The 12,831-nt window shown below is 41.0% G+C and overlaps 1 protein-coding gene across 2 annotated transcripts; it reads right to left on the bottom strand.

The window, feature by feature from the left end:
- Positions 1 to 669: 669 nt before the first annotated feature.
- NUSAP1 (nucleolar and spindle associated protein 1) lies at positions 670 to 12,767 on the bottom strand. 2 transcript variants are annotated; one of them, XM_055813440.1, is made up of 12 exons: positions 12,598 to 12,767; positions 11,546 to 11,611; positions 10,327 to 10,512; positions 9,165 to 9,339; positions 7,331 to 7,423; positions 6,493 to 6,605; positions 5,655 to 5,720; positions 5,281 to 5,465; positions 3,555 to 3,727; positions 2,832 to 2,942; positions 2,149 to 2,260; positions 670 to 1,722 (listed from the first exon to the last, which is right to left on the bottom strand). In XM_055813440.1, the coding sequence occupies exons 1-12, from the start codon at positions 12,688 to 12,690 to the stop codon at positions 1,635 to 1,637; spliced, it is 1,461 nt and encodes a 486-aa protein (XP_055669415.1). In that variant the 5' UTR covers positions 12,691 to 12,767; the 3' UTR covers positions 670 to 1,634. The 2 variants fall into 2 exon arrangements, with proteins under 2 accessions (XP_055669415.1, XP_055669419.1); XM_055813444.1 differs by lacking the exon at positions 5,655 to 5,720 and having other exon boundaries at positions 12,598 to 12,765.
- Positions 12,768 to 12,831: the final 64 nt, after the last annotated feature.

The raw sequence follows: 12,831 nt of genomic DNA on the forward strand, positions 1-12,831 counted from the left end.
ATTAATACCCTTAGGAACGGTGCTTAAGTGTGATTCAGCTGTTGAAATTTGTGAAGAGCAGCACCAGAAGTGGAAAAGGCAGAAGCATTTCAACCTTCAGCTTTGGCTCCCTTGAGTAACTAAAAAAAGAAGAAGCTGCCCCTGCCAGGAGGGCTGAAACAGCTCAGCCCAGCTATGCTGTCAGAAGCACAGCCTCAGGTGGTGGCAGGGAGGCCTGCTTCCTCCCTTTGGCTGGGAAGCCTGGGTTTTGGTAATTTGAGAAACACTCTATAGACCAGATGCTGCACAGTTGTGTTTCAGCCACCACAGATGTAGCCTAAGGAAAGCACTTGCCTCCCCTGCAGGGACCTTGTTTAAGTGTACTTTACAAATATTAACTGTTCCTTTATTTTATATTAAAGAAGCTACAATAAAGCAAGCTGAAACAGTGTCCTGTGCTAGCATTTTCCTCTTGCACAGGGTTAAATAGTTTAAGAGTACAGGAGCAGTGGTGGTTATTGTTTCTAATGATCCCAGAACAGCTGTACTTTCATGAAGCAGTAGGTTGGCTAATCTGTGACAAGGATCTTTGACATGGCTTAGTAATTACAAGTGTGAACAAAACTGGTGCTACATTAAGGAGCTAGTCACACATAGTACACTAGATGATATAACCAGGGATAAACAAGATACAGAGAAAATATTTATTTTGCCTCCATTAAGTTTATAAAAAAATGGCTTGTTCTTGACACTTCAGCACATACGCAACAGGACACTAAGTTTACCGAAGCAATTATTTGCTCAAAATTCCAGCTGACATTACAAGTGCCGAATTACCTTTCCAGTTCCATCTATAAGAAATCAAGGCAGCTTTTCTATGTATTTTTTTTTTAAATTAAACCAAACAACTTTTAAGTCTAAGGTATTGAATGTGCCTTGACACTACTGTAACCTCTGTTAAGCATCATAAAGCTGAAAAGCAGAAATTTATTTACAGCTCCTGTTTCTCATAGAAAGGAACGGAATGACTCAAGTGTTCAAAGCATGCAGCTGGCAACCTGGAGAGCCACTTTTCAGTTGCTACTTTTTAAGAATATGGTATTTTATATCAAAGTTATACTGTAAGCTTTTAGTTTTTCCAGAGAGCTTGCCTTTTTTTTCTTCTCTTGGGAATTCCCTACTACTTCACAGGCATGCAGTCAGAAAGGCTGTAACTTCTTACAGAATTTGAGGACTGAACTGGGGAACAGGCAAGGCAGACATCTCGAACAGTGGGAATGTACCAGTAGAACAAATATTTGGAAGTTGCTGTCTGAACATGCGGTGTAGTGGGTAACTAAGGCCTTCTGGTGCAGAAGTCAGTCCTAAGCTGCAAAGTGGCTCCTTGAGAGTCTTTTTTCCACTTATTTTTTCTCCTTTAACATCTTTCAGTTAAAGGAAATTATTATTAAGTAGCTAGAGTTCTAAGCTCTTAAAAGTTTAGAGCTTTCATCTTGTTGGAGAAGCATTACACTCAGATGCATTAGAAGGCATTACATACCATTCAATGCTCTCTGGATTCTACTAGCTAACAGCAACCTGAACTACACACAGCACAAACGTTAACAGGACACAAACAGTATTTACAGTGATTTCTTGGGTATTTCTTATTCCTCCTAACCCACAGACAGTCCTCTGCGGTTTTCAAGAGCCTGAGCCTTTTTCTTTTTTCTCTCTTGCTCATGTTTCTCACGCCTTTCTTCCCTGAAGGGGAAAAAGAAGAGACAGATGTTCTATTAAAGGTGGAGGTACGAGCAACTAAAGGAATCTGAAGCTGCCCACGGCTTAAAATTTATTCGACCAGTATGCTGCATTTGCCATGGGTGGAGAGTGCTGTTGGGATTCAGTCTAAAAATGGTACTTTCAGGCAAATACTTCTGCTTAGACATAACAGATCTAATGCTCAAGGTAACAGCGTGTCAGCATTCACAGCTTCTTCCAAGGCAAAAGGTAAACTTCCACTAAATAAGTCAGATTCAGAGCCACTATCCCGATAGTAGACATACTACTGGAGGCAAAAATTGCTTTAACATGAAAGTATTCTTTCCTGAACTGCATATTTAAATCCTAATGAGGAGTGAGTCACATTATCATTTAACGCTATTCATAAAAAGCTAGTGGTGTACTAACCTTGTCTGGAGATGCGGCTGCTTGTAGTCTTTCTTACGTGAAGAGACTTTGCTACCGACAGATTTACTGAGGACAGAGTTTTCTTTCAATTCTCCCCAAGGTTTTAGTAGTCCTACAGTTTAGGGGCAAAAAGAGAGACTAATTAAATTACTAGTTCAGTAATTGTCTGCTTAACTTCTTATCACAAATTTTACATTACTTAGCCTGTCTTTTGCTGGTTGACTTTAAAATGAAATGCCTCTTCAGCCGTATTACCCATTTCACCAGCATGTTCCCCGTGAGTAATTTTAGTTATCAGTAGTAACAGGTGACTGTACTTGCAAGTAACACTCACCACACAAATGCCACACAACAGCCCACTTTTAAACAAAAATAAAATACAAATAAGCCTTATTGTGTAAAGAATATCTCATCTCTACATATCTTTGCATTCCACTGAAGAGACATATTTGTTATATTTATGGGCTTTTGGTCATAAAGACTTACTCTTCAGTAGGAAGCTCTTAAAGCACATATTACAAAGAAATTTAATGTCAGTCCACAGACAGTGGGAGCCTAGAGAGGAGGGGAAAGGGGCAGGAGAAGAGACTGAAGACTTCGCTGTCCAGGTTTGTGTCAACGCCTAACCATGCACACAGGGTGTGAGTGCAGTGACCAGCACAAACCACACAGGATCACAGTACCTTTATGTGGCTGGTACCGGAGCGGCCTCGAGAGACTGGCTTTGAGATCAAATGTCTTCCTTGCACTGGTGGGTTCTGCAGAGTGAGCTGCAAACTTGAAGGGGGTGAGAACTACAAAAGACATCAAGATATCACAGTTACAGTAGCAAGAACGTCGCTGTACACAGCAAGCTGGAACGTGCCTGTGAGGACCACTTTGCAACTACCAAGAGCAAAGAGCCATTAAATGCTATCGCCCGCTACCTCTAAAGCCAGAATTGCACAATTACAGCTCACCCGAAACAGGCAGCTTTCAGGTCTGGAGACAGCAAGGATTCAGGGTCGCCAAGGCTGATAATGACAAGTTGCCCTATAACACAGCTGGAAGCCTGGTGCATGCCAGTCCCACAAGGAGAACAAGACACCTGAGAAGGCATTGGGAACACCCCTCACCACAGACATGCTCTCCCTGTGTTGGTTGTACGAGTCTTCTGCTATGTAGTCCCTAAAGCTCTAGAAGATTCTCTGTCCCTTTCTGTAGGTAGCTAGGTACCATAGGTTTAAGTCTTGGCACCTAACCGTAAAACACTGGAAACCAAAGAAAATACTTCTGTTTCTAAAAAAACAGTCACAAATTAGAGAACAAAATTAAAAGCTGGCTCTGCAAGACATTAGGTTATTAAAAAATATAATTCAGTAAGACAAAGAGTCCAGATCTGAAAGAGCCAATACCATCCACTTTACCGTTTGGTGCAGTCACATCGTTGTTTCTTGCACTTCCCTTGCCATTTTTCTGACTTAGTTTGCAGCTCTTCTGGCCATCAGGCATGCAGATCTCCTCCAAGTATGGAGACATTCTAGACGGAGTCTTGATAAGAGAGCGTTTATACTCATTATCTTTTGTGGCTTCTGAGAACCTGAAAATTACCAGAAGTTTGAAGGCAAAGTTAGTCATCTACAAGGAACGTAAGCAATGTGACAAAACACAGAAGATTCCACCTTCAGCTTTTCTTACAGGTAGAAGATGTTCACAGCTTATACATAAACTGCATTACAACAGGCTGCCTTTCTTGGTATTCTGTACAGTAAATCTATTTGGCTGCAACAAGCCAGTACATTTCTTCACCAACAAGCATGATTTACTTTAGATTTGGATTTATTAGTAAAACAATACATATATAATTACTGTTAATTTGAAAACTCAAATTAAGAAAAATTGAAATAAAACTAACAGAACTCTACTCAAAAGAAGCTGGAAATTTCAGTCAAAACACAAGTTGCCTGCATACCAAAACACACAGACATGCTCTCTGTGTGTACACATATATATAAATACATGAAGGAAAATTCAATAATCTTGTACGAATTAAATTCCCTTATCAAAAAGGTACTGAAAATAACCACCCCACACACACTTTACTCAGGGACAAAAAAGTCCCAGCAGCTATAATCTTGGCATGCAAAAGAAGTGAAGCAAAGGTTACCAGAAAATCAGAAAGTGACATCCAAGATTAACTGCGTATTGCTAGCAGGAGGAGGAGGAGAAGGGTAAGTTACAGAATGTCTAAATCCAAGCTTCAGTCACCGTGGAAGGTTTAGTAAACCAAATTAATTTGGAATTGTTGCAATGGTGTAGAAACAGACAAAGAGTAGAGAGAAGGACTTTGGCTAAAAAAACTGGGCAAAAGGACATTTATCAATGGAGCGGCACAGGGACAGCCCTTTTGGTTCCTTCTTTAGAGTTTTTTGTTGAAGCATTTAGAAAAGTTAGGAATATGCTAATAAGTTCACCAATAACAAAAGCTCATGAAACATTAACATAATAGAAAATTAGATTACTGTGTAGGAATAAGGATGTGCATGTGATGTGTAAAAGGAGATGAGATTTAATAGCACTGGGCATGAACTCATTCATTGAGCATTTCCTCATGACTTTCTGGTGTCAACTTGATTTCCATCTGATAGAAACAACCTGCTTACAGTACTTAATCACAAGACGAGCCCCTGCTGCTACATCAGGGGGGCAGGAGGGAGGGCACATGGAGAAGAGGGAAAGAGAGTACCCAAAGCAATGCCAAATGAGGAGTCCATTGTGAGACCCGCCCGGAATACTGCCTACAGTTCTGGTGAAGTAATCTCAAAGATAAAGTATAACAGAGACTATTAGGCTGCCTGACAAAACAGAAAACCTAACACAGTAAGAGGAGGAAAATAATGTAACTTGGCTGGTTTAGCAAAATGAAAGCTGAAAGAGATGCAAAGCTCCTTACCATCAGGCATCAAAATGAAGACTCAAGATAGCAACAGTACAGTAAGGCTTAAGCCAGCATTCAGGCTAGGCTGAAAGTCAGTAATTGGAATTACTCTCATGTTTGGAATAGAAATAATGTAGTCCAATCACAGTCAGTGTTGACCATTTCATGCGTATCATACCAAATTGCTCACCGGTAGTTTGGTTTGTTGTTTTTACCTGACATTCATTTTGGTTGTTGAAAGGGCAGAAGGATTAAAAGGTTTGCTGGATAAAATACTCTGACTGGCAGCGTTCAGAGAACGGCATGGCGAGCGCCGGCTGTTACTCGGAGTACAGGTGGCGGAAAATTTGACCCTCTCTGTATTTGGGCTGAATAAAAGTGTTTTGCCACTGGCTTGTTTCTAGGGAAAAGCAAATCATGAGTTAGCATACTCTGCTAAAACCTTTATCAGAAAGGCAGCATAGAGGAAGGGAAAACACACTGTGAATCAGAAGCACACAGTCTCTTCAATTTTTCCCTTTTTTTCTTTATAAGCCTATTTTGAACATAAGTAGTTTTGTTACTATTAAACTGATCTGAAATTACATACCTTAGAATTGTTATGTGGAGTGCCTTTTTCTGATGCTCTTAAGCAACTGGATTTTTTGGCCAGTACCTGCCAATAGTAATTAAGATGGCTTCAGCATACCCCGATGCAATGTGTGCCATACAAGAGAGGGGAAGCACTCAGGATTTACAGTGCGTCTCTTCAGATATCGACGTGGAGCTGCTAGGTTAAGGGTTGGATTCGATGACCTTAAAGGTCTTTTCCAACTTAAACGACTCTACAGCAATTAACATACTCATTTGTATATTCATTGATTCACTACTGTCACTTCTCTATGGTCTGCCACACTCTAAAGGAGGCCCCCTTAGCAGTTTACACCCACGCAAGCGTGGCACACAAGAGCTGAGAACAAGAGGCGCTGCGTACATTTTAAAGGAGTCTTACACAGTCATTGAGCAACGGTGCTTTAAGGCACGGAAGAGAAACTTAATTCCTGCTCTTTGAAAAATAACCCGTCCCCTTGGTTAAAGTTCTGCAGCAACTCAAACTTGTAAACAAAAGCTCCAAGAGATTCTTCACAAAAGTAATTTTCATATAATTATTTTTACTCAAAACTGACAAGTTATTTGTCAGCTCCTGTAACTATGACCATGCGCTGTGAATACAAAACCTTGCAGAACTATGCAAGTCATATAGGAATAACTGTACATAAGTGGTTACATAGGACTGCAGTTAAATTTCACTGATTGTAACATTCCACTGCAGGTGCGTGTGACCAGCTACTTAACTGATCTAAAGGGACTCCACAGGACTTGTACAGGGAGGCTCTGGAAATAAATGAATACGGGAACAATGGATACATTTCTGTGTTATCACTTACCTTGACTTCATTGAGAGAACTGCTGCAGTTTTCAATCATTTTTTTTTTCCTCTCAATGTAGTCAGCAATAGATTCCATTTTCTTGAAGTGAGCCTCATGCAACTTTTTAAAGTCTAAGAAATTCCAAAAATAAAAAGAGTCACATATCAGATACGCTCCTAAGGAACTTTACTACTTAACGGGAGAATCTTGCAATATCTATCATTATGGCCTCAAAGAAAATAACATATATCCCTCTAATTAAAAACGGTGTACACACAGGCAACCAAACAGCATGAAATAGAATCTACTTCACCACCTGCACAGGCAGTTAGCTGATGTGTGCTCTGGAGAATTACAGAATCATAGTATGGTGGTTGGAAGGGACCTTTAAAGATCATCTAGTCCAACCCCCAAATTCTGCAGTTAAAAAGAAACACTTCCAAAATTTAAACAAGCATCTTTTACAAAGCGATGAAAATGAACCAATACATAAATACTACAGTTGTGCTGTGTTATTATGAAGTGAAAACTAGGCAAGCGGGAGTAACAGCGTGTCTTACTGCTCTTTGTGGTTTTGAAAATCCTGAAGGCAAGTATTATATCCAGAAGACATGAAAGCTTTTGATGTATCAGTTTTACGATATACATGCAAGTCATTTACTGCTACAAATTTACAAGTTGGAAGATATACCTTAAAATGTCACTGCTGGGAACTTTGTTTGTTTGTTCGCTTGCTTTTTAAAGAGAGGATGTTCTCCAAACAGAAATAGAAATTTGGGTTGTAAGAGATTTTAAGACATCTCCTTTTACACACAGGCAACACATATCCATTTCTAAAGATGGCAGGTTATCTTACTTGGTGTAGTAGCTTTCATTCCTGTTTTCCCAGACCTAGATGCATGGTGGCCTGCATATAAAGGGATCGTCTCTCCTGCATGATGAGCATCACCTGGCACACAGGAAGGTTATACAAAATCATTAAAACTCCTGGAAAATACTTGAATGTCATCACAACCTTTTTTAAGAAGTATTTGTTCCAAAACACACCTTATTTTCTCAAAACCTAAACCCACTTTGAGGCATAAAAACATCAGCTGGAATAAATCTTAAGTCTCTCAAAAGCCTTTTCAATGCTCTGTCACAGCATCCCTCGACAGACCACAAGCTCAGAATGGATCTCACAGGTGTACTAGGCTATTGTCTTTCCAGAGTAAATTATTTTACAGGGAAAGTTAACAAGAAAACTATGCTGTGTGGCAAACAAAACCAACTTTAAATTCACAGGTCTGGATCTGTTTACAAAGCTAGTGTTTTTTTAAAAGGTTGATGACAAAGAAGAAATACTTTTTGGCCAGTTTTTCTGCCACTGCCTTATATACATAATAAGAGTCTAAGTTCTTTCTAGTATCTCTGTTCTCAGGTATAGTATTAAGCTCACATTCACATTTTAGTGATTTATTAAGAAAAAAATCAGGTAAAGACTTCACATCTACTTTGATATTTGCATATCAAAAGCAAACACTTGCTTTTCTGTTAATTCACATTCCCTTTAAAGTAAACTTGGATGACTTCAATATATTGAAAGAAATCCTCACTGGAAGCAAGGAGTGGGGGGTTGTTAAAAAAAAATAATCAACTTTTCAACACTGAATAGCAGACATAGTATTTTTCTGTTGCACAGCTCTTGCTGTCTGAAGTTACTGAAAAAAAAGAAAAACAAAACCAGAAAGCAGCACAGATACTTACAGTTATAGAAGAGACTTGTACAGTGCCAACTGTGAGGATGAAAGCTGCCTCAACAAAAGCATCCTCTGCAGGCTCTATTGCTTCTGTTCTTAAAAGAGCCTTCATTAAAAATCCTCAGTTTCTCAATTAGTTTCAGAATTATAAAAGACTTCCAATAACAATGTCCTTCATAAATCCTGAACAGCAAGAATATCTGTAATACCACTCAAGGACTACGTACGCTTGGTCTAACAGGAGCAAATAATGGCACATATCTTATTTGACAGCCCCACAATGTCAATATATTATCAGATTGGACCGACAAACTCCTTTATGTCAGCTGCATGCACAAAGGAATGGGGGAGAAATGAATTCGTATTTTCAGCAGCATCATGGTTTGAAGGTTTTAAAAAAAAAAGCCACCAGATAGAAAAGTGATCCATGGTAACACACTCTGATATTGTTAGGCAGTTGAAACAAATTATTAAGAATTCTGTCTGCATGCTCTTCTCTAACTTTACTGCTGGGAGGAAAATGACAAAACCTGTTCACCTGTGGGCAAAGAAAAAAGCAGCATAGGAAGCAAGCTCTCCCTTCCCTGCCACTTCTTAACAGAGCCAAGCGGCACCTCAGGGGTATTCCAGAAGGCACTGATCCTAGATGAGGCACGAGTCAAATACACTCAGACCTTTGAGAACACTGTCACTAAAAACATCAGGTTCAGAGGTCTGATGTATAGAACAGCAGAATTCCTACATCCACAAACTCTGTGATATGCGTTACAACACATTAAACAAACAAGTATGCAAACTCAAACGAGACAGACTTTCTTCTGGTATCCCCAAATATGGTACCGATCACCAGATATGCCACAAAAAAATGTTTGCAGACACAATAAAATAACAAAGAGGTGCACTTTAAGTAGTAAGAAGTACTGCTGGACTTCTTTGGAATTTTTTACTTACATTTATGTCCATTATTTTTAGTAGAATTCTTCTCTGATGGTTCTTCCTGATTGGTACCCATCCCTGGCTTCCCAACAGCACTCTTTTTAGTTCCTTGTTCCTCATTCTGGAATGCCTTCTGTCCCTTTTCATGCTCACCCTGAGGCACTTTGTTTTCTTTCATTTCAGAATGTTCCTGCAGTTTAAACATACTTAATTTAAACAGTTTGCTCCAACTGAATCCAAAGAAAGGCTGCTGTCCCGAGAACAGCCAGCCAGTGGAACAGAGAGGCTGCTAGACTCGATCCTTAGACGTTTCCAATATCAGATTAGCTAAAGCCCGAAGCACTGACCCCACTTTGCCTGGGAGAGGGAGGAAGAGACTTCCTGAAGTCCAGCCTGAATTAACCTGTGAAATACTCACCCTGTTATTTCACAGCCAGATCTAGATTAGAAAGCTTTTACCTGTACAGCCCTTAACATTTTGGTATGAAATCACATGTATTGACAAAGGTTAATTATTTGCAAGTAAAAAGAAATTCACTGGCTATGTTATTTTTTACTATTGTAGCTTTTGTTACTGTACAATTCTCTGTCTAATGCTAATACACACTGACGCTCATCTTCTCATTTTACTCCTCTAAATTAAAGTCTCATTTCGCCCACTACTTGCATGTAATTCTAAAGAAAAATAATTCTACCTCCATCTCACCTTGAAACTTCCCTCCCTCAGTCAATATAACCCATGAAGAAAGAACCCTCTGAGGAGTGAGAATTAAAAACTTGAGATGTTTAGGCAATCATCCAATTTGTGAGAACAGCCTTATTTTAAGTTCTGAAAGTAGTCTAAGATTGATAATACTGTGATGAACTAGTGAAAGCAATCACAGTCATATAAAATATTTGGAATTGTGTATTTCTTAGAGGAATTCAATTTATTCTCTTGAAGTAATGACTAGCAAGTAACCTCTGTTCATCATGGAACGGCACATAGTCAAGACTGAGAAAAATCAGTAGTACAGAAGACCAGTACCAGAATGTTTGCATACAAAATTCTTATATATACGCATGCACACACATATAAAATATATACCACCTGATAAACAGTGGTAGAAAACCCCATCAAATTATGCTTGAGGGAAGTGGGGGCAGCCAGCACGCACAACCAAGCAATGCAATTCACCTTTTTCTCATCAGAAAGACCTGTATTTTCTTCACTGGTAGTTTTCTTCTTGGAGTTCTGCTTTTTTCTGGTTGTTTTCTTTTCTTTATCACACCTCTTTGTAATGAAACACATTGAATCAGGCATCATTTCCTCCCGATTGCTCAGTTCATCGGATGTGGTAGTAGATGCACTTATTTCAGAGTCCTACCGCAGAGAAATATATAATGTGGAACACATCTGACAAACAGAACTCAGATGCTCCAAAGTTTCCATGTTATTAATGGAAAAAGTATTTCACAGAGGAAAACCAGTAGCATACCATTTAGTAGCACAGTAACAAAGAAATTGGCAGTATCTAGATTTCCCTAAACACCAAAGTTCATTGTTTGAAGACGCCAAGGAGAAGTCCTAGTATCGTTTCATTGTATGGCATTTTAATAAAATTATAAAAACCTAATACTTAGTATTTGAAATCTAACTTCCACAATGCTGTGAGCTTCCCAGATTTGTACATTTCTGGGGAATACTCTTCACCAAAAAAATCAGAGCCTTTCACACTTGTTAAAAATAAGCTGACAAGGATTACACCATTTCCTCAAACCTTCAAAGAAGATTTTAAAGGAAACACGCTTAAAGGGTGATATATTTTAGGGAAAGTAAATATCGATTTACTTTCCATCAAAAATGTAAAAAATAATAGTCATACCTGACAAAATAATGCAGCATACTAAAAACTTAAAGAGTTAAGAAAACAATACCTTAAAAAAATTAATAAAGCAAACATCATAATTGTATCATTTTTACTACAGTGTCAGCGTAAGTAAATTGTAGTAGATGCAAAATGGTTTCCAATGTGTATCTAGTCCCTTTCATCTAGGCACACAAAGCAAATAAAATATTTGTATCTGGAGCTGAACGGGCAAGAATAAACATTTGTTCAATAGAAATTAAGTGTTACTGTTCACAGAGAGTAATTTTGTATGAATACTGAAAAACAATGTTAACTTTGGCATCCGAGATGAAATCAGCTTTGGGTTGTACAGGAGGCAGCTTCAAAGCTACTATTAGTTTCTGTCAGTAGTCAAGTGCATTAAACTAAAGGCACTATTAAGAATAAAGTATTTTTACTACAGATCACATCGTGGTGGAAAACAACCTTCAGTACCTGCCCTGCTCTACTGGTTACTAAGTTAGGTCTGGCTTTCTGAAAAAGGATGGCCGATTTATCATCTATTACCATATTTTCATTATCTGCTTTTGCTCCATGGAAGTGTTCCTTCAGTGCTTGCAACAATTTGTCTGCCTGGAGAGAAATCAAAACAACATATGAAGCAAATATTGCATTAAGTCATCAAACAAAAAACTGTATAAACCCAGCCAGTGTCCTATAAACTGATCCAACAAGCAAAGGGAACATTTCCTGCCATCTAAGGGATTAAGGCATGCCTAGAGCTCCGTCCAAGTCAGTCAAACTAGAGAGAGTGCTTAAGGCCACAGATAAATATGTGGCATATTCTCCACAGAGGCACAACAAGTTTTCCTGACTGGGTTTCTTCCCATCTGTCTATTGTCCAGAAAGTTTAATTGCTCAAGAATGAAGACGACTGTTTTTAGTATCACTGCGTAGCTGAACACAAATTAAGTTCTATCAAGTTTCTAAAGTAACTTCTGCCTCGCCCATACTGCGGGCACAGCGTTCTCGTCCCCTGCTTATAGTCAACGGCAACAGCACGGCAGCAATAACGTTACATCGTTGGTATTTCAGGCTCTGAAACACCTAATTGAAAAGGGCAGCACCAAAATCAGGCCTGAACGAGAGGTTTAGCCACGAGGTAACCCAGACCCCGAGCCGAGGGCCCGGCAGGCCGCAGCCCGCCAGGGCAGCCGCCCCCCGCGACCCGCGACCCCGGCAGGCCCCAGCGGCCCCCGGCGGCAGGGGCCCGGCCCGCCCTCGACTCCGAAGTCGCTTCCCCGTCGCCGCCCTTCCAGCTCCCGCCGGTAAAACCCAAACAGAGGCGTACGCCGGGGAGACGGAGCCCGTGCCGCCGGCCTTCCCGCACCCCAGGAACCCCCAGCACAAGGGGACGCTGCCCCCAGGCAGGGACGGCGACTGGAGGCCGCGACTGCGCCGTCCCCACGCGGGCGCACCCCCTACGCGACACCCGCTCCCCTCAGCTCCCAGCCGGGCCGGGGGCAGCCCCGGGGCCGGGCCGCTCCTCGGGGGCAGGCGGGAGCCCGGGGCCCCCTCAGCCGCCCCCGGCTCGGGCCCGGGGCGCTGCACCCCCTCACCCGGAGGTTGGCCTTCAGCCCGGCGGCCTTCGCGATCTGCTGCAGCTCCACATATTTCAGGGAGTCCAGGTGCCGGAGCGAGGAGAGCGCCATGGCGGCTCGCTACAGGCTCACCCGCCGCCTCACCGCCGTCGCCAACCGCTGCTTAACTGACACAGCGGGCGCCCTCACCGCCGTTCGAAATGGCCCGCCGCGCCACGCCATTGGCTGGCCCAGGAAAGGGCGTGGCCAGGG

This window comes from Falco peregrinus, chromosome 1 (assembly GCF_023634155.1).
Source record: "Falco peregrinus isolate bFalPer1 chromosome 1, bFalPer1.pri, whole genome shotgun sequence".
Classification (NCBI taxonomy): Eukaryota; Metazoa; Chordata; class Aves; order Falconiformes; family Falconidae; genus Falco; species Falco peregrinus.